This window comes from Chamaea fasciata, unplaced genomic scaffold, assembly GCF_029207755.1.
Source record: "Chamaea fasciata isolate MVZ Bird 193981 ecotype frontalis unplaced genomic scaffold, bChaFas1.0.hap1 SCAF_28, whole genome shotgun sequence".
Classification (NCBI taxonomy): Eukaryota; Metazoa; Chordata; class Aves; order Passeriformes; family Sylviidae; genus Chamaea; species Chamaea fasciata.
Window position 1 is genome coordinate 648,043 of NW_027094113.1, and position 25,546 is coordinate 673,588.

Consider the following 25,546-nt stretch of genomic DNA (forward strand, 5'->3'; position numbering starts at 1 on the left):
CTCCCCACGCACACGGACGCGCCCTCTCCGTTGCGGCGGCAGGAGCAGTGGGGCAGGCGGGAGGTGGCTGTCACTGCTGTCTGCCCGTCCTGTGCTCCAGACTCGGCTCCCCGTGGGTCCAGTGTGGGATGTCCCAGCACCCCCTCCAGCTGGTGGGATCAAGCTCTCCAGTGCCCTCCTTGGGCACCCACCACCCTCCACAGTACCCCCAGGACCACCTCCCTTGGCTAAGAGATGCTCGCCTTCCCCAGCCTTCCCCAACCTTCCCCATGTCCTCAAACTCTGTCTTATCCTTAAACCATATGCAGGCAGGAGCCACCTCGGGCACTGCTGGTGGGACACCTTCTCAAAGGGCTGCAGGGACATGCCAATCCTGGAGCAGGGGCGCCAGCACCAACCGGCAGGCCAGAGCACCCCTGCCAGGGCTTGACTGTCAGACCATTCCTGCCTTGGAGGCAGTAAACGGTGACACCACAACAATTAGATACTGTGATGGCCCAACACAGCACCCTGCCGTGCCAGCTTCCCCTTGCTTCCCAGAGGAATTAGGCTCTTCAGCAGAGCTCATGTCTGCAGTTTTGGATACTCCAGGAAGCCATAGCCCTCACCCAGCTTTTTTGTGCTCCCACAGAGCTCAGCTGTGCACCCACTGCACCTCCCCACTCTGCAAGTCGTGTGCAGCTTTGAGACGTGACCTGCAGAGGAAACCTGGGCCACCATCGGACAAGGACATTGCCCACCCTCCTGGTCCCATCCCTTCGCATCCCGCAGTCAGTTCCCAAAACTAAGGCTCTCCTTTGGGTAAGACTCTTTTGGCCAGAAGGACTTGGTGGGCTGCAAGCGTCAAACAGCAGCAGAGCCAAATTAGTGGTGTACCAAGAGCTGCTCCTCCTCCTCTTTCTCCTCCTCCTTGTGTGGTCTCACCATCAGGCCAAAGCAACTTCCTGGCATTGCACACAACACCTCGCCAGCGGTTAGGAAAGAGCTTCTGGTTTCAAGGGAGGGGGAGCCTGAGAGAGGCTTGTCCAGAATGCTTTGGGTGGTCTTCAGCAAGGAGGCGAGCACACAGGAAAGCATCCACTAATGGAAGATGGTGAGTAAGAACCAGATTTGGGCTGTAGTGGACATGGGGACAGGACACTGGGAGCCATACATCCTGGCTGGAAGGGTTTTAGGGATGTCCTTGTGAGGGGCGGGATCTGGCCATGACCCTCGCTCCTCCTGAGAGGCAAAGTCCTCCTGTACATCTGAGCTGGATGGAGTTTCAAAGGTCTCTGACCAGTTTCTGGGCTCAGAGGAAGGTTTTCTGGGTGAACTTAGGCTGGATATAAACATCTGTGAAAGGAGGAGGCCATACTCCCACCGAGTCCAGGAGAGCCCCCGCCAGCACAAAATGGATTGGAAAACCTGGAACTGATCACAGTGATGGCAATGCTGTACATCCAAGGGCTCTGAGCAAGTCCCAGCTCATGGAACAGGCCTAAAACTGATCATTACAAACCACCAAATCATTCAGGTGTCAAAAATCCCAACAGTATGTTTGGAAATCTGGAAAATGTTGCTTTTTTTCACTAATTTGAGTGAAAGCCCCACTGCTGGTATACAGGAAATGGCACATTCATGCTGCTTCAGCACTGCTATGCCAAGTGCTGCATTTGAGGGTTTACCAGGAAAACTGGGGTGTTTGCCTGGGAAACTTGCACTTTTGTAAGTCTGTATATGTACATTTGCTCGGTTTTGTCTATAAACGTTGCATCAGCTTTTCTCCATATCAGCCCTTCCTTGTGTGAAAATAAAAATTATGCAATCACAAGCCAAAACTAAAATCCCAGAAGGAGAAGAACTCCAAAATGGAAGCGTACAGCTCCAGGGAAGCAGCCAGCTCTGGTGCAAAGGGACACTGTGGTCTGGGGGCAAGGGCATGGGAGAAAGATGGGGAGGGTAAGGTGATCCCTCCCCTTTTACAAGGTCCATCTGAGAAGCTTAGGAAAAATGTAGCCCCATTCCATAGCTTTGTGCCATACCTCCCACCTGGCAGTCTTCTTGCAAGATTCATTCATAGCTTCCTCCAGGCAGCTTTTCTCTGGAGGCTCTAGAAAAAGGTGAATTTTGGTCACCGAGGAAGCTAAAGACAGCTAGCTCTGTCCTGGTTCGTGTGTGCAGACTGTGAACCACACAGGAAAGACACATGTCAAAAAAGTAGGGCAGTCTGCTGCCTCTTGGCTTTGTTTTTTACCTGGTTCCAGTTTGCTGCAGCTTCATGTTGTTTGCTCAGATACGTTTCAGGACCTTTTTGAGCAAAGATTAGGGAGAGCCTCTCGTTTTGTGGAGAAGACTTAGTGTGAGACCATGTTGAAGGAATACCACATTCCCCGGGGAAATTTTGATTCATTTTCCTCCATGGTGTTTTAACTGGAACTGTTTTTCTTAATGGTTGCAGACACATCTGGAGGGGAGAGACACTGTGGTGAGGCACCTTCGGGCAAAGTTCCAACAGAACAGGAAAGAACCTCCCAAAGTGCGTGGCTGGCCAGAGGGTCACCCTGCAGGCTCTCATGGACCAGAGCCAGGACAGACCCCTGGCATGGGCTCCAAGGGTGATCCTCCTCAGGAGCCCCCCTGCAGCAGGGCCTCTCCATCCCACAGTACAGGTCGGAGTTTGGGACAGCATTCACCTCATTCTGCCTGTGAGACCCCGGCACGAACGGTGTGCCGGAAGAAGGGGATGTCTCAAAATGCCAACTTCCACCCAGCACCTGCAAAGCCAGGAGGAGATGTGTTGGTCAAGAAGGTGGAAGCCAGTTCTGATCCTCCCCACAGGAAGCCAGCCCAGCAGACGCGGCCACCTGCCAAGGACAAGGGAGCTCCAGCAGTTCTTGTCAAAGGCACAGCTGTTGCAGCCCCCCTGCTTGCTGTGGGAAGCCCCCAAAGGACAGAGCACTCAGCTCTGCCCTGGAGGAAACCTTTGCCACAAGTCCAGGAACTGAGAGTGAAGCCAGGCAAGCCCCGGCGGCCTCCTGATGTGGATTTGGCGAAGTTCAGAGCAGCTGCACATCCTGGGACATCCATCCGTCCTGCCACAGAACCACCAAGGAATGCTCAGCTGGGTATGGCCAGGCTCTTGAAAGTCCCTCAGGGAAGGATGCTGCTCATTCAGGAAGGAAAATCCCCCCAGTTAGAGCCTGCAGGTCTTGGGATATGTGGAAATGCTGGGAGGGCTGATGAAGGGCTGGGGGCTTGTATTACCAAAAGGGGCTTTTATGGGCAACAGCATGAGGATGAGAATGAGTGAGAAGGAGGGCAGGTTGGGAAATAAAGTGCCTGGTTCCTAGCTGGGCATAAATTTCCCTCTCTGGAGTGTTTGTAGGAAGTAAGGTTGGAGTAAGTAACACGAGAGATATTGCCAAACATGAGTGAGCCCAAGATGGTTGGGGACTGGAGCACATGGAGAAAGAACAGCTGAGACCCAGGCTTGTCCAGCTGAGAGGAGAGGGTGGAAGGGGAGATTTCACTGCCCACAGCTACCTAATGAGGAGAAAATGTGGCCAGACTCTTGCCAGACGTGCCCAGGGCCAGGCCTGAGGGTGATGGGCATGAGCAGTAGGGGAGGTGCCAGTCAGACATTGCCCTGCCAAGCTCCACAGTGGCCTGCCAGATGCAGGTTGCTGCAGTGGTTTCTCACGGTTGCTGTTCTGCTAATCCACACTCCAGGTGATGAAAGCTGTTTCAAATGCCATTTCTTGCTCAGTTTCTCTAACCATGAGAGTAGACTTCCCTTCCTTTCCTTAAAAGAACTGAAACAATTTCTCTAACCATGAGAGTAGACTTCCCTTCCTTTCCTTAAGAGAACTGAAAAATTGAGCTGGTCTATGTTATAATTAAAAGGTGTTATCAGGGCCGGCTACACTGTTTTGCTGGGAGATTCTCACATGACTGCCTATCAGTATCTATTTGTCACATGGGTCCTGAGGCAAGCTGCAACATCTAGAATTACACCTTGCCTTGATTTGATTATTTTTGTTAATTTTTAGGGAAATCTTATAATTTTTCGGGCTAAGTATCTGATTGTATATTACTTGGTACCATAAACCAGCAGAGATTTGATGTTGTACTCAGGTCTTTGTGCCCATTTTTGGTTGGTCTGGTTGAGCAGGCTGGAGACAAGGCTTGTGGTACAAACAATGGCATGTTAGCTGGGGTGTGGTCATGCTGGCAATTGCAAAGGGGGCAGCATTCTGGCTGATGGTGCTCCTGAGCACGTGGAGATATCCAGGACTTGCCCTGACTCTGATACATTTTTGAAATTTAGCAGTTTTCCACATTCATTATACCTGTTTTGGCCTCTTCCCCTCTCTTTCCATCGTTTGTCCAGGAAGAAAGTAACATTAGGAATATACAAATGGGAAAATACATATTCAAGGTTCTCAGTGAGGAACCTGATGAGCTGTGCACCAGTATGCTGGAAGAAAATCCCTGGATGGGCTGTGGAGTAGAAACTCCTTGCTCTATCAAGATGTGTAATCAGTTTTATCTCCCCACCTCCCCCTGCACTAAATCCAGCTCGGAGTGGCTCTGACCTCAGGGCAGCTGACAGAGCTGAGGAGAAAATATTAAATAATCCCTCCCTGCTCCCTCCTGTTCTGCTGTTTGTCACAGGTCACCTGCAACCAGGTTGTGCTGCATCGGTGCCCGCACGGTTCCCACTGCAGGATGCTCCAAGTGGCATGCGGTAAGGACTGAGGCAGCACTGCTGTTCCAGGTGGCTTCCAGGCTGTGCCAAGCCACTGGGAAGGGCACGAGATGTGACAGCAAGAGAATGTTTGGGTTTTCCTGCCTGCTGCTGGAGCCTAGGGTGTGCAAGCACCTCCCACAGTGTGAAGCATGGCCATCCCCTGGGGCTGTGTTACCTCACTGCCATTGCACCCTGCTGCCTGTCCACATCCAGCTGTGTGAGGAGCTGCTGGCACAGGGCACAGAGCTGCTGTCCAGCTCTGCCCCAGAGCCAGTACATGGCCAGCCCACCTGCTTGTTCCCCACCCTCCTCCTGGCAGCCCTGGTTCTGCCCTCAGCCCCCAACACTGTCATTGCAGCAGCACTTTCCTAACCGTGCTCTGCCTCACTGCAGGGATGAAGATGAGATATATGATGACATTGAGCCTGTTGGGCTGGCCAGGAGAAGCCCAGGCCTTCTGCTGCCTTCTGTGTCCCAGCTGCCAATGTATCCCTGCCCCAGAGGAGGTGAGTACAGGAGGGGCTTGGATGCTGTTTGGGGTGAGACCTGAAGCTCTGAGAGCTGTGAGGCCCCAATGAGCCGTGGGCAGCGGTGGGGCTTGTGCTAAGCCTGCTGCTCCCCACACAGGAGGGCAGGGTTCCTCTTGTAAATGGGCACAGGAAACCCTGATCCCTCCACAGTTGGGGGCAAACTCAGGGTTTGGTCCCAGGAGGAGAAAGCTCTTGGCTGCTCATTGTATCCTGTGTTGGCAGATGTTTACATCTCACAGCAGCCTCATGGCATCATCTCTCCTGGGGTTTGGTTTTACAGGTGGAAATGCTGGCCGAGCTTCTAACAGGGTTACCTTGCTGGCAGCTACACAGAGGTAACGGGGGGGTTTTTACTCTTTTTAAGGGTCCCAAAATGGCCAGGGCTCCTTGCTGCTGAGACAAAGCTGCTGCTTTAATGGTCTCTTGCTGGGCTTGCAATAGGAAGGGTCTGTGGTGAAGAGCACAAGCTGCAGGCTGTACACCTGGCCCTGAGAGCCCCCAGAACCCCAGAGCTGGCGCAGGGAAATGCAATGGGGAGCAGCTATCAGGGAGAAGGGGACGGGGGGAAGCAGAGCATGGGGTCATCTGAACCTTCCCATGGCTTTCAATCACCGCAGAGAACCCCAGGTCTCCCAGAAGATGAAGACCATGACACTCAAGGCATGCAAGAAGGAAGAGAAGATGGACAGGGAGTTTCAGAAGAAATTCAAGGTGAGCAGCAGTGAGTGATCACCCTCCTGGGAAAGGTGCAGTGCTCCACAGGGACCAGTGATATCCAGGTCACACCCTGCCTTGTTCCCCCAGGTCACACCATCCCCATTCCCCCAGATCAGACCAGTCCCACAGACCATTTGGCCAGAGAGGAATCTGCTTTTTTTCAAGGAGGGAAAGCGGTCAGACCTGCCTGACTTTAACTCCCCATGTGCGCTGCTGTTTGTGTTTCAGTTCGAAGGCACCATCAGTGTGCTGACTCAGATGATGGTCGATCCTGCAACAACAGAGAAGAGGGGCGGAGCAAAGAACTTGCCACTGAGACGGGGAGAAATCCTTGATGTCATTCAGTTTACAAATCAGGAGCAAATCCTCTGCCGGAACAGCCAGAGGAGGTGTAAGTCTGTAGGGGGATGGGGTTCGCCCACAGCAGGGAGCACAGCACAGTTTTGGGAAGAAGCTTCTTCATGCAAACACGTCCTGACACACCTCCTGACAGATCTCCTCCACTTGTTAGATCTGACAGGTACCCTGCTACCCTGAAAAGGTTCCTGCTTTTCTCTGCACAAATGTCCTGCTCTTCCTTCCACTCAGCAGCAGCATTTCTGCTGTCCTTTCCCTCTGCTAAAAGCTTTTGCAGTCCTCGAAGCCTCCAGGCCACCAGGCTGGCATACTAGGCTTTGCCAAACTCCACAAGCTGTATCTGCACTGAGGGATGCTCGGGTGGAATGGGCTGCAGATCCTTCAGGCAGAGAAGAAGGGATCAGGCTCTTCCCTGCCAGCTGCCATTCAGCCTGTCAGGCTCCTTCCTGCCATTGCCCAGAGCAGGTTCCTCTGAAGGCTCTGGTTTGGCTGCCCAGAGCTGGATTCCTCCTTGTCCCAGCTCTTTCAGGGAGCATGAGGTGTTGCTAAAAACCCTGGGCAGGGGCGGGTGCTGGGGTGGTTCCCACTCATGCCCTGGTTCCCAGCACAACTTGACAGGTTCCTTCACTGTGTTTTCTTCACTCTGTTGCAGATGGCTATGTGCCCCAGGCCGTGATGCTGCCTCTGTGAGTACTCTTTTGAGCCCCTTCATCTCCACTCCCTGAGCTGCAACAACTGCTCCGTGAGTGGCCAGTGCTAAACTAGTCCTGGCTGACAACTCAAAACTACCCAGCTCAGGCTGTGACAATAAGCCTAGCACCAGCTGGTTCCTCTGGGGTGAAATCTGCCATTTCTAGTGTCAGGAGAGATTCTATCACTGGGGCACTGGAGTAAGTCCCCAAGCTGTGGTCCCTCATGTGGGACCTGCCCAGACACTGCTCAGAGGCTGTTGCTGGCACAGGATGAGGGTGCAGCCCCTCTGCATGGCCAAGTCTGCAGCTCCTGGCAGCCTGGGACGAGGCCACCAGCCTGAGAGGGGCCAGAGTTACCTTAACCCCACTCCAGATGGTCCCAGCTATGCAGGGAGAGCATAGCACTGGGAGGGGGAAACAGTGCTGCAGGTGGACACCAGAGTCCACAGACAGCTCAGGAGGAGAGGAGACAGATATGGCAGCAGGAGCTAGCTCTTGCCTCGGGGTTGGGAGGTGGTGGGACATGGGAGACCGCACTGCCCACAGCACCCATCTTTGTCTTTGCAGGGACACTGACATCTATGATGATGTTGAGATTTATGGTAGGTGCACAGAACTGCTGCCATACCCCTTCACTGACCACAGTGACCACCACGCAGCACCAGGTGGTGCTGATCCTTTGCTCCTCCTGACCCTTTGCTGTTTTGCGGTCTTCCCTCTCTCCCTTCCCTCTGTGCAACTCGTCTTCCTCTCCCTGAGGTATTCTCCATTTACTCACAGTTCCCTAAAAGTCTTCATGTTCCTCTGCTCCCAATTATTTGGGCTTCTCAGTACTCTGTTCTCAGCTTGCTCCCTCCACTTGCTGCCAGCACCAGGGCCCCTTCAAATGTCATTTGAGTTGTCCCTGATCCCCCAGACAGCTGAGACTTCCCTTTCCCAAGCAGTTGCTCTCTCCTGACATGCAAACTCCATCCCTGGTTGGAAGCTGGCTCTGAAGATGGAGCTGAATAGAGACAACTGTATTTCAGCTCTGCTCACAAACACACACTTTTTCTAATTGTGGCAGGCTGAGCCAACCACACAAACGCCAAAGGCCCAAGACAGCACCACAGAGACCTCCCCACGGGTTGAAACATAAACAGCAGAAGACACCAGCCTCCTTTTGTGAAGGAGCTCTTCTTCCTCTGCAAACCCACCGTGTCCCTGCCAGAACAGTGCCATGGCTGCTCAGTACATGGGGCTGCACAGATCCTGTCCATGGGGCCGGGGGCCCCAGATCCTCAAGTCACACCATCACTCTGGTTTGTCTGTGTAAAATATAGCAATGGTTCAAGAGGGTTTCATGGCTTTTGTTTTGTTGTTTTTTTTTGGGGGGGGGGGGGGAGGAGAGAGGGGTAAATTCAGGCCCATGAATGTTTTAATATTTTCCCATTCTCAGAGCATCTTCAGCCCGGGACCCACCTGCCCATTCATTCTGCACCACACTCTGGCCCCAGTGACGCTCCTGGCCTGAACCAGGGGCAAACTGGACAGAGAAATACTCTATCATTAATTATGGACCAGGTGCTCCAGCAGCATCTTATGGCCTTGGGACAGCTTCCCTGGAGAGCTGGCAGGAGGTTGGATCTGTTGGGGCAGATACTTGTGTGGGAATATTCAGCATCACCTCTTGGTGCCCTGGGCTGGTGTCTGCAGATGCTATGGGAAATTCTCTCATTCACTAGGAAAGTTTCTCTTTGCAGACCCTACCCTCATGAAGCCCTCACAGATGGGGGAAGGATCGGGGTGCACTCACAGCCAGTGGGGAGCACAAATCTAGTGCAGGACCCAGATCTGGTGGCAAGACCCAAATCTTTTTAGATCAGGAACAATGAGAAGTTCTGGGGCTGAGTCCCTGCTCTCAGTCTGCACACTGGCCCCCATCCCAGGGGCTGGAGGGTTAAACTGGGAGGGTTCAGCACCTCACTGTGGGATGCCAAGCCCAGATTAACCAGTTGAAGACGTCACTTTCCATTATGGGAAAGGCTCCCAAATATCCCTGAAGCTTTTGGTTCTGGGGATTAGCCACCAGCACACTCAGCTCCTGGCAGAGAGCAGGGGTCCATCGGCACTGCGGGGCCCGTGGCCATGAGTGGGGCTGGGAACTGCTCCCAGGGGCATCATCTGGGCAGCTGAGGACGACCATGTGGGAGTGGGTCAGAAGAGCTGTGCTACACTCGCTGTCCACGGCCCTCCTGCGCCTCTGGAAGTGGGTACGAGCTTTCTGGTACAAAAATGGCCTCTTGACTCTCTCAATGCTGTCGGTTGTCACCGGATGCCTCTTGGGGTTCCTGCTGCGGGCACTGGAGCTGACAGACCTGGTAAGCCTGGCTGGGATGGTGATGGGAGTGAGGGGGATGGAGTGGGGCAGGGGGCAAGCCCTGGTGCCAGTAAGGGTCCCAGATGGTCACAGCCCCAAAAGCAAAGGCTCCTGCTCAAGAAAACCACTTCAAGGCATGTCTCTGCCCATGTTTCTTTTCTTCTTCTTTTCTCTTTTTCTTTTTCTTTTTCTTTTTCTTTTTCTTTTTCTTTTTCTTTTTCTTTTTCTTTTTCTTTTTCTTTTCTTTTTTTCTTTTGACCAGGAAGGTGCCAACAAATGCCCAAGCTATAGGACAAATTCTACCTCCCTCCAATGGGAGTGCGGAGCTCTGGGTTGGGCCCCATGAGTCTGCAGGAGCCTCGAGGAGGGATGAGGATGAGAAAGGGGGGAATGTTTACGCAGGGGCTAGATGCTCAATAAACAGGCCTCCCCCAACACCACCAGCAGTCTTGGGATCTGAGGGATGGGGTCCAGGAGACAGGGTTCCAGGGATAGGGTCCAGGAGATGGGGTTTGAGGGATGGGGTCCAAAGGATGAGGTCCTCCTATTACTCTCCCCAGTTGTGTGCAATCAAAGCACATTTCCATGCTCTGGAGTGGACCCAGCAAATAAATAGGGGGCTGGTAGGGAGCCTGGAGGGCTTTGAGGCATTACCTTCCTTTGAGGAGCCTTGGAGACAAAAGCGTTGGAGAAAACACACAAGAAAAGCATGTTGGCTCAGCACTTTCCAGGAGCATCGCGCTGCAAAACGGCGCTGAGCTGAGATCTTCTGACTTCAGGCAGCTGGGCCACGGCTCAGCGCTGATCCTCAGCCAGGCTGCTGAGCCCAGGAGGGGGAATGCTGCTCCAGGAGAGCTCGGCTGATGCTGGAACATCCCTGTGTTGCCTATTAGGATTTAACAAAGTCTTGTCATTTCAATTAGGCCCTTCAGCATCAGAGCAGCAGGGATGATCTCGTTACTTAATTGAAGCTGGGTGTAATCTCCCTGCATCCCAGTGCACACACCCGTGAGAGCCCAGCAGCCACCCACGCTGGGCATGAGGCTGGCACAGTCTTTGGGGCTCCGGCCCTGTGTCCTGCCATGCATCAAGTTTATCCATCCTCTCTTCCAGCCCCATCCTGCCCTATTGCCACAGCTCTGCTGTGGGCCTGGCAGACACTAGAGACTGTCTCCACTAGAGACTGTCCCCACTAGAGACTTCTGTCACAAAATCTGGAGGAGAGCTGGAAAGGTGGCTAGTCTCTGCCTTCCTCCCTACTATAGGAAAGTGTCACAAAGCTGAGAGACCCACTGGCAAAGAGATGCTGTTCAGATCTGTCATTACCTCTTGCACCCAGCTCGGCCCACTGCAGCTCCACTCTGCCTTGAGCTCCCTGGGGACATCAGCCATGTCCAGGCCACACACTGGGACAACGCAGGGACAGCACAGGGAAGCACAGCTGCCTTGGTACCTCTCAAAGCTTCAGCATGGGGTGGTGGCTACTTTGGAGTAACCAAATGTACCTCCTTGTCTTGGGGCCAACTTAGATCCCTCCCTGTCACCTCTACAGTGGCACAGTCAAACAGGGGGGTGGAAGGAGGGAGGGTAGGATGGATGGATGGATGGATGGATGGATGGATGGATGGATGGATGGAATGATGGATGGATGGATGGGGGATGGATGGATGGGTGGATGGATGGATGGATGGATGGGTGGGTAGATGGATGGATGGATGGATGGATGGGTGGGTAGATGGATGGATGGAGGGATGGATGGATGGATGGATGGAGGGATGGATGGATGGATGGATGGATGGATGGATGGATGGATGGATGGATGGGTGGGTAGAGATAGGGATGGAGAGAAGGAAGGATGCTGCCCAGGCTGCTGGTCCCACAGACCCCTCACTCTCCCCTTTGTCCTGGCTGTGGGATCCAGACTTTGGGGGATGTCTCTGCAGCCCTTCCCCATATCCATGTGAGGGGTGTAGGGGGTGGAGAAATGCCATGGCACCAAGATGGGCCAGACACCTGGGCTCTTCCTGAACTCCTCTTTTCCACCTGCAGCCACTAGAAATTCCCAACATTTTTTGCTGCCAAGAGCTTTGGGGCACTTTTGCCCCAAAGCAGATGCAGCCAAGCCTCTGCTCCCTGATAATGAGTGCAATGACTTTTGGGAGGAGCAAGTGGTGGGGGCCATGTGGACCATTACCTAGAAGGCTACAGAACCAAGTATGTTTTTGGGAGGGGATCAACCCCACATGCCCCTCCCTTGTTTACAGCCAGGTTTGCCACATGGCTGGTATTCCCCATCTCTGAGCCAACTCCCAGTAAGGGGCAGCAGAGAAATGGCATTATGGAGTGCCTCAGGGAGCAGCTGCCAGTTCAGAACCAAGCTCAGAGCTGGGTCTGGTTGGGAAAAAGGCAGATTGATCAAATTTGAGCCCTTAACCCATAATCATTTACCTGACATATGCTTTGCTCTATGTGCAGGAGAAGCAGTATTTTTCCTTTCCTGGAGAGCTCCTCATGAGGATGCTGAAGATGCTGATCCTGCCCTTGATCACCTCCAGGTAAGACATCGCCTTCTGCTCTAAAGCACCATCTTTCCATCATGTTGAAATGATCACCCTGTGACCCCCCCATTGAGGAGATAACCCCAAAACTGCGTGGGATGAGAATAACCCTGGCTCCAAGCAGCTGGCAGTCAAGCAGTATCCCCTGGATTGGTGTCCGTCAAGCCCCATGATTTCCCAGCAATAGTCTGGGACAAATCCTCACCTGGATTTGCTAGGTACTTACACCCAGGTCAGCCACCTGCATTGACTGTGGTGTTTCCCTTCTTTTGGGCAGCTGGTGATGCCAGGACCATCCGTGGGCAGTTGTGATGGGCTGTTTAACCTCAAAATAGATTTCCTTAGAGGGATTTGAGAAAGTCCAGGTAAAAAACATAAGCATTCCCCAGAGCTATGTCTGTGTTTGCAAATCCCCATTTTATTGGCCCATACAGACCTAGAAATAAGGAACAGAGCCAGCAGTCCTACTGGGGTATAAGCAAGGTCTTGAAAACCTTATATGGATTAACATATTGCAAACACTATGTTGGTATGTGCTCATTAGACACACATAAATGGTCAAGTCCTTGTTCCCTCGAGGATGTGTCATTTCTTTATTGTTTGTCAGAGTTTGCTTGTTGTCCCATTTGCCTCTGGTTCATTTTTGAGAGCAGTGTGGTCTCTATCCTGGCCACATTTGACCTGTTCAGTACCAGCCCTTGTAGAGAGGTCTGTACCTCACATCTGTCCCTGAGGTGCCTGAGAGTTTCCCTTTGTTCTCAGCCCTTCCAGCAGCTCAGTTGCTTAGTGGTCTCCTCTGATCACTCTCCTGTTTGTGGGTGCAGGGTCTGCAGAGGCCTCCTGGGAGTTTTCTTTCATGTTGGATTGAATCGGGGATTTTTCTATAATTACTGAATGATGGTGAAGTGGTGTCTTCCCTCTACACACCATCCCAGAGCAGACTGGGGATGCTCTGGGGATGAAGCTCTGGAGATCCTCAAGCCCCAAGCTGGAAAGCACCACCTATGTCAGTGTTGCTTTTGTGGACCCTCTTGAGTTTCCAAGGCCCTTCTCCTCCCAGATGTGTGGCTGCTTAATGGGATCTGTGGGCTGACCACCACCTCAGCCACCCTGTGTGTCCCCAAGGTTGACACTGACCCTTGCAGCACTTTTATGTCCTGCCTCAAGGTCAGGGCTTGGCTGGGTTCTGCAGGGGCTTCATGTGGGTCTGTATGCATGTGGGGCACACTGCAACCCCTCACATTTCATAGAATCCTGAATATCCTGAGCTGGAAGGGATCCACAGGATCATCAGTCCAACCTCTGGCCCTGCACAGACACCCCAACAATCCCACCCTGGGCATCCCTGAGAGCGTTGTCCAAACGCTCCTGGAGCTCTGGCAGCCTCGGGGCTGGGACCATTCCCTGGGGAGCCTGGGCAGTGCCCCAGCAGCCTCGGGGGGAAGAACCTTTCCCTGAGCTCCATCCCAAGGCCTGACACAGCTCCAGCCCTTCCTGGGCTCCTGTCCCTGTCCCGGAGCAGAGCTCAGCCCCTGCCCCTCTGCCTCCCCTCGGGAGGAGCTGCAGCCCCCGAGGAGCCTCCCCTCAGTCTCCTCTGCTCCAGCTGAACCAGCCAAGTGCCCTCAGGCTCTCCTCAGACCCTTCCCCAGCTCCTGTCCCTCCTTTGGACAGTGTCCAACAGCTTTGGATCCTTCTGATCTTGTGGTGCCCAAAGTGCCCCCAGCACTGGAGGTGAGGCTGCCCCAGTGCAGAGCAGAGCAGGACAATCCCTCCCTGGGCCTGGTGCCCCCCAGGACACGGTGCCCCTTTGGGCTGCCAGGACTCAGCTGTCCTCAGATCCAACTTGCCATCGACCAGGACCCCCGGGTCCCTTCCCACGGCGCTGCTCTCCAGCCTCTCATTCCCAGTCTGTCCCTGCATCCAGGGCTGCCCCACCCCAGGGCAGGATCTGACACCTGCCCTTGTCACTTGTCACATGGTTGGGGATTTCCCAATCCTCACATTTGTCAGGGTCTCTCTGTGGGGCCTCTCTGTCCTTGAGAATGTCAGCAGTTCCTCCCAAGTGAGTGGTCTGAGCAAACCCAGTCCTGCACCCAACTTGTCCCCACGACCAGCACTGCTCTCCCTGCTGGGGCAGCCTGTAATGCCCTATCTATTTTTAGCCCACTTTTGCTGAGAAGTAGCTTATGGGTTACTTCTTAGGAAAGCTTATGTATGCATGAAATCTGAACCTGCAGGTCTCTCCTGGGGACATGGGGTCCATCCCCACCAGGATTTTATGAACCTTGCTGGTACCTTCCTTTGCTCCTCACAGAGACACACAGCAGTGGCACAAAGCGATGGAGACATAAGAGAACAGTATCTCACGAAAAAGGAGCAGCATCAGTTATTCAACATAAAAATATACTAAGAATATAAACTTCTTAACCCTTGTAGAAAACAGAAGGCACAGCCAGACCTTGAGAAGGGGCTTGGCGGTGTCTCCTGCCCTTCTCAGCTCAGCTTGGGTTGTCACAAGCTCATCCTGGATGTGAGATCCTGTGGGCACTGGCACAGGAATGTGCAAGAGCTCAGTGATGCCCTTAGGTTTTGGTTAGAAAAACCTACAGAAACCATTTCCACCTTAGAGATTCTGCCCATCAGGTGCATCTTGTGCAGTTTGGGGAGCAGGCAGTGACCACTCTGTTCTGTGCTGCAGCCTCATGTCTGGGCTGGCCACCATGGACTCCAAGGCCTGTGGGAAGATGGGGGTGATCACCATCACCTACTACCTGTGGACAACCTTCATGGCAGTGACCGTGGGGATCATCCTCGTGGTTAGCATCCATCCTGGTGCAGCTGCCCAGAAGGACAACTACTCTGTGGGGAAAGTGGTGCTCAGCTCTGCCGATGCGTTACTGGATTTAATCAGGTGTGTCACAGGAATTCAGCAGGAGCCAAGGTTGTGATAACAAAATCTTCCCAGAAGGTTCTGAGTTCCCAGAAGACCCTGAGATCTCAAGGGAAACAGAACCACTGGCCAGGTGTTGGTACGTCCAAGCCCAGCAATGTGGAGTTCATTTGCCCCCATCCATGCCACTCTGGCCACTCTGTCACTGCCACAGCTCTCCCAAAGCCGTCAGCAAAGACAGGCACTGCAGCAGAGATCAGAGTCATGTTTCCTGCAAGGCTTGGACTCTTCTCTGCAGCCCCAGCAGGGATATGCCAAGCCTGGAACTGGCCCAGGGCTGGGTTAAGGCAGTGGATGGGATTATCTGGAGAGGGGTTGCAGCACATACCCAGGGGCTGGGGGAGAATCTCCGTTTCTGTGGATACTGGATTGACTGGACCAGGCTTGAGCAGGGGGCTGCAGATGGCAGATGTCCATCCCAGGCTCAGGCTTTCCACCAATCCCATTTACACATGGTTCTCACTCCTGCTTTGCGTTCACCTTCCAGCCTTTCTTTGCTCTCAGCTTGCACAGCTGTCATAAGCTGTTGTTGGCTTTCATGTCCTCTTCTGGACATTGTGCCCACGGGAAGTGCTTCCCAGGATGCTCCCTATGTCCTCTCAACACACTTCAACCCTGTGTCATTGGTCTCTTACAGAAACATGTTTCCTTCTAACCTGGTTGAAGCTTCGTTCCAGCAGGTGAGTTCACCTGACCCCTCTGCATGCAGCCAGGATGGTGCTCAGCTCCACACGGGGCTGCCTCTTTGCTCACCCACAGCCTGGACAGAAGCCCTTTCCCTTCCCCTGCATCCGCCCACACTCACCCAGGGTGGGCACCTGAAGGCAGGAGGGTGCTGGGGGTGGGGCGCAGGCTCTCAGGAACGCCCGTGCCTGCCCTGTGCCTGCAAGGCTCCTGTACAGAAGCAGCACACATCCCTTCCCTCCGATTCTGCTTCTGTGCAGCAGCTTTTTAATCCCTGGGGAGGGGCAGCAGCAGGGTGGGCAGACAGCAGGCAGGGAGAGGGACCCAAAGAAGGGATGCTTGAGGGAAGGTAGAGTGGTCAAAGGGGACAGACAGAGTGGCCAGGTAGGGTGGAGGGACAGGGAAAACAAGCAAACTCATGACATTGGGAAAGCATCGATAAAGTTCCCAGGAGGAGGGATGGAGGGACCAGAGGGACCCCAGCACTGTGCTGGCAACCCGCAGGGGCCCGGGTCACCAACACCATGAGTGTGCTCTGCAGCCTTGGCTGAGGACAGTCTGAGGCCAACAGCCACAGCTCCTCTTGCCTGATTGTTACTCCTTGTTTCCAACAGCCTTTTACTGCTTGGAAACCAAACCTTTAACCTCCAGGAGCACCCAGCCTAGGACTGGCTTGGCCACTGTGTTGAGAGCAGGATGGAGCTCATGCCAGAAGCACACTTACCTCTCTCCTTTGCTTCTGTTCCAGTATCGAACTGTTCTTGTCCCGGTGGTGAAGTCTCCTGGTTTTCCAAAGATCCCAGGAAAACCTGTCAATTTTATTTACTTTGCACCTGATGACAAAAACCCTGAAATCCATCGGCCTGTCTTTCTTGAGCTGACACCATCACCCGAGATGACCTACAGGACCCTGGCTGGGACCAGCAATGAGATGAATGTCCTGGGAATTGTCATCTTCTCAGCAACAATAGGTACCTACTCCTCTGCAGGCCCAGGGACAGCCCAGGGTGGCCACTGCTGTGGTCACCACACCTTACAGAGTGAAAGATGTAGGATGAGGTTCTTTTAGCTTTAATTGCCCCAGTCCCTGGGAACTGGGTCCAGCACTGAGCTCATACCAAGGGCCCTGTCAGCACCACCCGTGGTGGAGCTCACTAAAGCTGTAGGCACAGGGCAGGCTGTTTTTACCCCATATGTCCTTCACAGCTCACATATGGGTCCTGAGGGTTTTCAAACCATTACTTAAGCTGGGGAGTCCTTTTAATGAAGTCTGAAGTGAGGCATAATTTTGCAAAGGCTGCCTGGAACACAGCTCACCACAATGACCCAAACCCTTCATGCCGAGTTCAGCCCCTGAGCAGGCAGGATGTGACAGGAGAGTCAGACTTGGTGCTGTTACAAATAGATGAGGATTCCCAACAAGACTTTCTGAAGGAGGTAGGGCAGCATTCTGCATTGAACAGCTTGCAGTCCTGTGTTGAAAAGGTGCTTGGGAGCAATTTTGGGAAGGAAGAAGGAGGAGAGATTGTGGAGAGATACATGTAATAGAGGGAGAAAGTCATTGAAAGGAGGAACTTGAAGCTGACTCAAAGCATAAGAGGACACGGGTGGCAAGGTTGTTGGAGAAAGGGAGGAGGGAGGGATCAGGAAGGAAAAAGAGTAGGAAGCTGTGAGATGAGCATGGTGGCAGGATTATGTGTAGATTAAGAGGTGAGGGCAAGGAGCTTGAACTTTGTGTATAAGGAACCAAAAAGCCAATTAGAGGATTTGAGGTATGGAGGCAGCGCAGCCAGCACAGCACCAGAGTGCACTGCACTGCAATCAGAGCCACAGAAAGGAGGCAGTTCTAAATGTGAGACCTCAGAGGAGTTGGCCACAGCAAGATCGGGCAGAGCCAGACCCACTGACAGATCCCTACAGCCAGAAGATGTTTCTGGCAATCTCCTATCCCAGAAACCAACACCCTCTGCATACCTTGGACACCCAGGAAAGGTGCTGAGCTCCTGCCCACAGGACATGTGCCCCCTCTAGCCCTGCGAAACCTGCAAGGAGAAGCTGCTTTTCTTTTCTAAGATGACACTTCACAACCCCTCCAGCGTGGGAGTGGGATCAGCCTGAGTTAGGAGGCAGTGGGAGATCACCTGAGCCAGCCCCAGCCACCACCTGCACCGCCCATGTTTCACCCAGGATTAGAGTTCCACAAAGCCACAGACTGGCAGAGCATCACCTGCACCAGGCATGGGCAGCTTGATAAAGGGCATTCATACACGCACAGGATGCTTTCCTTATGAGGAGAGGCTGAATTGGGTTTGCCTGGCAGAAAACAGGAGAGGGACAGGCAGGGCACCACAGCCCCATGCTTTGGGAAACAGGGATCACCTCCTCCGTGCAGCAAAGTCGGGGGGGGGGGGGGGGGCAGGTGGAAGCTGGTTGAACTCTCAGCAAAGTGCATTTGTGTTCAACACCAAAACTGGGCAGGTTGTGGGGCTGAGACCAAGACATCCATGCAGCACCCACTAAGTACCCAGAGTGACTTTGCTATGAGGGGTGATCCCACATAGCTACCCCAGCTCTGACAGTTCTTCACTGTCACTGAAGGCCTCTCTGTCGCTTTTGAAACCCATGAGAGGGCAGAGCTTTCAAGATCCTTGCAGAAATCTGTCCATTTACTTGGGCCACATCTCCCAAACCAGCTCTGTAGGACCTGAAGAGAAATTAGTTCCTTCCAAAGCAGCTGTTGTGGCCACCAAATACTGGACGAATATCCACAGAGCTGAGATTTAAACATGGCAAGCCTTGTCTCATTTCTGAAAGTTCTGGCAAATGTGACCCCACCTCATCTGTCTTTTGAGCAAGGCAAGAGATCCAATCACCAACCTCTTGGAGTCCTCAACCATGAAGACTGAAGAGGGCTAAGTAGCACAAGATCCTGTCTACATGCTCCTTTTCCAAGATAAAACAGACACTTGCACAGTGCTTCAAAATTAATTTTAGCCAACACAGGAAGAAGGACTTGCAACAAGCTGGAAACAAGACAGGCAAATGCTCAAAGGTTCCTTTTCCCTTTGCATGATGGGTTCCTGGAAAGCCTCCTAGCCAGTGAAAGCAATGGGGTTTAGCACTGGCAGACAGGACAGCGCCACAACCCTTCTGACCATTCAAACCATAACCTGTATTTCTGCTCTAGTATTCCTTCAACAGAAAATTAGACTGGATTAGGTTAATGCCACAACATCAAAGGAAAAAACAGACTTAGGAGAGAAGGCTTAATGCCTGTATCTAAGCAACTTGCTCAGATCCTTCCTGACATATCACTGTACAGCCACATATGTTGTCAACACCATGGCACAGCCTGTGAGCCACCAACACCAAACAGTCCAGGCCATGAGGGAACCAGACATGGGACAGGGGCCTGAGCACTGCTCAGTCACTGGGGCAGCCAGGGCCCCTTTCACTCCACAGCAGGGAAGGGATGCAGCACAGCATCACATCCTCAGCTACAGAGTCCTATCACACCTTATCCTTAAAAAAATCCATTTTTATTTCCAGAGTTCATTATTCTTGTATTACCAAAAAGCAATCCAGATATCCACTTAATCCAGTTTATCCACCCCAGGAAATAACTCTTCCAGCATTGAGCAGCAGTGAAGTTTATCTGTCTTCTGTGCAAGGGAGAGTCCAAATCCTGGAATTGGCTCTTGTTGGCGCTTTGTGAGAAAAGGCCAGATGCTTGTGTTTGCTTGGAACAGAGAACGGCCGTGACTCATAAGAGCACATGGCAACCAGTACTAAATCAGGTTTGGCCTGGTAACCCCCATTCTGTGGCCACCAGACCCTCAAGAGAGTTGACCTGTCAGGTGCTGCTCCCGTGGTGCTCCCAAGTAACATAACCTGCTGTGCTTGGTTGCAGGACTTCTCCTGGGAAAAATGGGCGAGCGAGGAGCCCCGCTGGTTAACGTGTGCCAGTGCCTGAACGAAGCAGTTATGAAAATTGTCTCAATGGCTGTTTGGTAAATCCGGTTTTGATTGATTCATTGATTGATTTATTTTCTTTCCCGCGATCTAATGGCAATGGCGGTCACACGTGTACAAGTGTCGGTTGTGAGCACTGAATTTGTTTTCATATGACTGTACTGCACAGTACCAAACATTGCCGTGGCTATCAGGCAGTGTTACAGTGATTGCTGCATCCTCATAATTTTTGCTTCTTCTTTGCAGGTACTTCCCCTTTGGCATTGTATTTCTCATAGCTGGGAAGATCTTGGAGATGGAAGATCCATCGGTTATAGGACAGAAGCTGGGACTCTATGTCATTACAGTAGTGTCAGGGCTTGCCTTCCATGGAATCATCCTCTTACCTCTGCTTTTTGTGCTCATCACCAAGAAAAACCCCTTTGCTTTCATTCAGGGGATACTGCAAGCCTTGCTGATCGCCTTAGCTACATCCTCCAGGTAGGAAAACATGGCTGGAACCCGCAGATACCGCAGAGCAGGGATCTGGTTTAGCAAGGGAGATATGGCTGCGTCCAGCCAGGTGAGCTCTGGGAAGACAGGTCTAAGTCAAAGGAAAACTACGCTCCAGCACCATTTGAAATGGGAATGCTCCTGCTTTTAGGAGGAAGCAGATGCTTGGCCCTGCCCTGGTCAGCAGACCTGGGCAGCTCGTGGTGCTCTTCCACCCACCCTCTCCCAGGGTTTTCCCAGAGCAAACCAGCAATGTCTTTGCGTCTGTGTGCACTTTATTCGATTGCTGCACTTTTCTTTCCTTAAATTCCAACTAGGACTATTGTAGGTGCTTTATAAACTGCATGGGGTTTTGATCCTGGAGTTTAATTGAAAACATCAAAAGCTCTTCTGAACACTTTACTGACAACTTAAAATCAGCTACAGTGTATCCCAAGTTCATCCACAGAAAAGTCTTGCCTACTTTGAAAAGATTTTAATCATTTTAGATTTATCTATTCTCATTTAAATACAGTCCTTGTAACAATAAAAAAACCCTTCACACTATAAACTACCATCCTTTCCAGAAAACACACAAATTCAAACATTTTCCTGGAGCACATTTGATCAGGGAAAGGGTTTTTCTGGCCTCTCTGTTGCATCTCCACATAATCCAAATAAAACCACGTGGACTGTGCCTCCCTTCCCCAGTGCCCACAGCTGCAACTGTTGCTTCTGCAGCACTTAATGACCAGGTCTCCTCCTGAACCTGGATCTCCAGCTCTGTCTCCATCAGGCTTCTCCTCCCTGCTCTGCAGCCAGCTAAGGGAGGGAGAGAGAGCATCCTGCTCCTCATCTCAGCCTCATGCTCTGTGCCCAGGGCTGGCGCCACTGCTCTGCATCCAGAGCCTTTCCCAAATGCAGTTCCCGACTTCCAGAGTCTGTCACAATCCCAGCGACTTCTTTTCTGTGGTTTCCTTTCTTCAACCTGTTCTTCTTCCTCCATTCCTCATCCCAGTTCCTGTGGGACAGTTGTCATCTTCATGCTAGACAGAAACAAGAGAGAGAGGTCAGGGGTGCATAAACTGAGGCAGGCATGGGAGAGACAAGTGAGGACGATAGGGGTCTGGCTGGACCCCAAAAGAGCCAGTGCTGGCACACACTGTCTCACGCTCCAGGAGGTGCTGCAGGATTAACGTGGGCACCAGGGATGCTCAACATAGCTGCAGCCATGGCACACAGGTGGTTCAAGTGGTGCCTTCAGCCACTGAAATGACATTCTGACATTTTCTCTCTCAACCTGCAGCTCACTTTGCAGATGATGTCTATTCCCCAGGTGGTGAGAGCTGGAGAGACTTACACTGCTACAGCAATTTGTGCAACACTGCAGCATCCACCCTCAGGAGGGCTGGTATTACTGTCCCATCACACTGACTCCAACTTACAAAGCTCAACACAAACAGCAATTACTGCTCGTTTCTTGTCCTGCAGCTCAGCCACCCTGCCCATCACCCTCAAGTGTCTCCTGGAGAACAACGGCATTGACAGACGCGTGGCGCGGTTCGTGCTCCCCGTTGGGGCCACCATCAACATGGACGGCACTGCGCTCTACGAGGCGGTCGCTGCCATCTTCATTGCCCAGGTCAATGAGTATGAACTGGATTTGGGACAAATTATAACTATAAGGTAAAAGTTTCTCTGCAGAAGCCAGATTATTTCTCTCTATTCCTATTTATAGACATTAGGACAATCTCTTGCATTTTTCCTGTTTGCAGAGATCTTGTTAATTCACAGAGTGACCTTTGCTGGGGGAAGCTGAGGAGCAGGGGAGGGTACAGCATGTCCCAGCCCCTATGCTGTGTGCCAGGGAAAGCTGGGCTGGCTCTGCACCCCAGAATCTGCTGCAAATCAAGGACTTTGCCTGTAAGGGAAAGCCTAGCTGCACAGACGTGGCTGGAGCAGGTCAGCACTGCAGGGCTGAGCACAGAAGGATTTCTGCAGGTGTCATTTACTCCCCTTCTGGAATGGGATATTCTCATTTTATAAGCAGGGAAATAAAGCATATAACTAAACACTAATTAAGTACATTTGCAAATATTTAGCCATTTTAAGGAGGAAGTCCCTACCCTGAAGGCAGAGGGGAGCACAGACCTAGGGCACCTGCTGCCAGCCCCTGCTGTGTGCAGGGGAATCTGTGATAGCATCTGGGAACAGGAAGGTGCAGAAAGTCAGATCCAATCCAGTCCTTCCACACAGCAATAGATGACTTTGCCATGCAAACACCCTAGTTTGAATTGCACAGCCGCCTCCTCTTTGCAGCATCACGGCCTCGGCAGCCAGCATTGGGGCCGCTGGGATCCCGCAGTCCGGGCTCGTCACCATGGTCATTGTGCTCACCTCCGTCGGGCTGCCCACCGAGGACATCACCCTCATCATCGCCGTCGACTGGGCTCTGTAAGTGCTCTCCAGGACACTGCCATGGGCGGTGTCCAGTGTCAGTTCATGGTGATGTTCATCTTGATGGATGAAACCAGATTGCTCTCGAGACAGAAACTGATGCTGGATTACACTTGTCACAGACAAGTAAACACACAGCTTGTGAAATGTGCCATTCTAAAGTACTAAGATAAAAACAAAGCGAGTCATTAGGTGAGAAACCACAGAGAGCAGATGCTGAGTTACAGAACCAACACGCGGGTGGCTGGTTTGTTCTTCCCAGCCCCCAGGGAGAAGAGAGAACAGTGCCAAGTATCATGGCTGCTTTTCTCTTTCCCTCCCCCTTTTCTCTTTCCCCCACCAAGCAAGGTTAATACACCACCAGTTGAACCTTTCAGCATCACAGGGTACCCAGCACTGCTGGCACCTTCGACTAATGTGAGAGGTGCCTGGGTAGACAAGAGAGGAGCAGTGGCTGGCTCTACAGGATTTCTCCTCAAGAGGCATCTCAAGGAGTGTTATGACTTGCTGAGGCAGCTCTCCCTGCACTTAGCACAACAGTGTCTGTCCCAGTTTGGGAGGTGGCACTGGCAGGTCCCTGCACTGCTCACACAGGCAGGGTGAGATAGACGCTGCCTCAGCATGGGGCTCACATAGCGACTGTTTACACTCTGCACCTGCAAAACCAACACAGCACTTGGCAACACCAGTGGGAGGGACATTCAGGATTGTGGCTGACATGTTCCAAAGCCATCAACACCCCGGGCACACTGGCTGTGGCCACCCCCTGCATCCTGGTGCTGTCTCTCTGCAGGGACCGACTACGAACGATGACCAACGTCCTTGGTGACGCCCTGGCTGCTGGCATCATAGCACACGTCTGCGAGAAGGACTTCGCCCCAAAGCCCGCCCCAGTATGTATGGCATGGTGGGAGGGCAGGGGGTGGCGGGACATGGCAGGACAGGCACAAGGCACCTGCTCACTCCAGAAATTAAAACCGTGCTCTCTTTTTTTTTGCAGCAAGACCCAGTTAGCAACACAGACAAGTTTCCTTGTGCAGAGACCTCACACCTGCATCCCAAAGACAATGGCATTGAAATGATTGAAGAAACCCTGTTGGATCAGACAGGAGTTCACTATAACATCTGCCAGGTGTAGATAACAGCATTCCTGCTCCCAGGAATGGCATCTTGGTGCTAAACACTGACATTGGGAGTGTCGAATATGGATGCTCTGCAAGATAAAGGCCTTACTTGGCAGACGAAGTGGGAAAATCCTCTTATCCTTTGGAAACTATAGGACTCAGCAGACACCCAAAGAGCATGGCTCAGCCACTGGGGCAGGGAGCCAGCTCCTCCCTGTGCCTGAGGACACAGCTGGGAGCTCGCTGCCCTGTCTTAAATGGCTAGGTTTGAAGGATTGATAACTCCCATTTTTCCAAACTCACCTATTTTTGAAAACTAGGGAGGTGAGCAGGCGTTAGCAGACTGGATTTGGTGAGAACGCAGCAGGGACGGGACGTAACACTGAACCCTCTGGCCAGCAGCTCTTCCCTGAAGGCCAGGCTGTGCTCCAGAATCTTTTATTTTCCTTATTATAGAGATTATTTTTTTAATCATTGCTTTTTATTTTACTGCTGGGTTCTCATCTAAAAACTAAGATTAAGTGAATTTTTGTCTAGAGCTCAAAATCCAAGTTGGACATAACTGGATTTCCCAGCTGTCAGGTTACAGACAAGACAGCTGAGCTGTTGCATTCTCTCAGGGACAGTGGGATTCACTGGCTGGAAGGAAGGAATGACAAGCTGTACATCTGTTTCTACAGCTCTTTTATTGCCGAGAACTAATTAACCAGGCAAAATTGCAACTGTGTTGATTTTCCCAGCTAAGGATCTGTCCCCAAGCTCAAATTCCAATTACGGCCTTAAAATCCAGGCTTCCCAGGGCAGCCTTCTACACAAAAGCCTTTTATACCAACAATTCATGTCACTGAATTAATCTGTCTCTCAAAATGTCACCTCGTCACTTTTCTCCTTCTTGATCTTTCCTGCCACAGAACTGGGACTCGTAATACAGCTCAGACCCCCACTCACATCACTGAACTGTTCTCCAATTGCACATAAAGAAAACATTTTCTGTGCAGAATTCTTTCAAGCTGAAGTCAGAGGTTGTAAAAAAATTCTAATGAAGAAGAAATATTAGTTCCAGTTTTGCCAAATGAAAAGCAGAAACTATTAAATATCATAAATCAGCTTTTCCACAAAAATTGTCTTATATTAACTTACGAAAGCCTTCACATAATTAGAATCCTGGACAACGTAAGCTTAAGACACTGCTGCTAACTTTGGCCTTTGTCACCCCTTCTCCTTGGTGAGGTTAATTAATACCTTCTTAAACATTATAGCCCAACTGCTCTTCAAGGAGCAGTCACATCATTCACAAACCCAAAATAATGACATTTCAAATCAATCTCTGCAGCTTCCCCAAACATCCCTCCCTCCCCTTCCCATATCATTTATGATCACCTTGATACATCACATGCTGGCTCAGCATCACTAGCTCTGAAGGGTTTTGTGGTTATTCCTCTATACCAGGAGTGCGCTCAGTCACCCAAACCCCCCTGGGAGATGCTGGTGAACACTGGGGAGGCTCCAGGCAGCCCCAGCTCTAGGGTGGCTCCGCACCCCAGAATCTGCTGCAAATCAAGGACTTTGCCTGTAAGGATCTGAGCATCCCTTCCATCTGTAAGTTACCCACATCCCGCAGACACAGCTGGACAGACATCTCCAATGCACCTACTCCAATGCGGTAATTAAAACAGGCAAGATTTATGAGACCTTTCTGGTCAGTTACTGGTGCATAAGAGTGCCCATACCCTTCACTGGATGCCCAGGTGAGTCCAGGCTGACCAGCAGACACCAGCACAGGCAGCAGAGATGAGCCCCACTTTCACATCCATTCTCCTCTCATTACTGAGCTCTGGATATTACTGCACACAATTACCCCGCAACAAAAGGCAGGATGGAACATCTAGGGCAAAGGTCCTTGAGTGAGTACTGGGGCTGCAGGATGAACCTCCGGGCAGTCA

General features: G+C 52.0%; 2 protein-coding genes across 2 annotated transcripts; both read left to right on the forward strand.

Moving 5' to 3' along the window:
- Positions 1-952: 952 nt before the first annotated feature.
- PRAM1 (PML-RARA regulated adaptor molecule 1) lies at positions 953-8,365 on the forward strand. Its single transcript, XM_066205589.1, has 10 exons — positions 953-1,093; positions 2,441-3,107; positions 4,657-4,729; positions 5,126-5,238; positions 5,543-5,597; positions 5,880-5,973; positions 6,208-6,370; positions 6,989-7,022; positions 7,596-7,630; positions 8,095-8,365. The coding sequence occupies exons 1-10, from the start codon at positions 1,091-1,093 to the stop codon at positions 8,097-8,099; spliced, it is 1,242 nt and encodes a 413-aa protein (XP_066061686.1). The 5' UTR covers positions 953-1,090; the 3' UTR covers positions 8,100-8,365.
- Positions 8,366-9,211: 846 nt separating this feature from the next.
- LOC136302221 (excitatory amino acid transporter 5-like) lies at positions 9,212-23,789 on the forward strand. Its single transcript, XM_066205599.1, has 11 exons — positions 9,212-9,388; positions 11,863-11,942; positions 14,644-14,856; positions 15,533-15,575; positions 16,328-16,550; positions 19,490-19,589; positions 19,798-20,031; positions 21,514-21,708; positions 22,342-22,476; positions 23,273-23,372; positions 23,480-23,789. Exons 1-11 carry the CDS (start codon positions 9,212-9,214, stop codon positions 23,615-23,617), a joined length of 1,638 nt encoding a protein of 545 aa, XP_066061696.1. The 3' UTR covers positions 23,618-23,789.
- The last annotated feature ends 1,757 nt before the right edge of the window (positions 23,790-25,546 follow it).

Coding starts and splice junctions, on each gene's coding strand:
- LOC136302221 (XM_066205599.1), top strand. CDS start 9,212: ATGTGGGAGTGGGTCAGAAGAGCTGTGCTACACTCGCTGTCCACGGCC. Junction 15,576..16,327: donor TTGAAGCTTCGTTCCAGCAG/GTGAGTTCACCT, acceptor CTTCTGTTCCAG/TATCGAACTGTTCTTGTCCC. Junction 22,477..23,272: donor ATCGCCGTCGACTGGGCTCT/GTAAGTGCTCTC, acceptor GTCTCTCTGCAG/GGACCGACTACGAACGATGA.
- PRAM1 (XM_066205589.1), top strand. Junction 4,730..5,125: donor GATGCTCCAAGTGGCATGCG/GTAAGGACTGAG, acceptor GCCTCACTGCAG/GGATGAAGATGAGATATATG. Junction 5,598..5,879: donor TTGCTGGCAGCTACACAGAG/GTAACGGGGGGG, acceptor CAATCACCGCAG/AGAACCCCAGGTCTCCCAGA.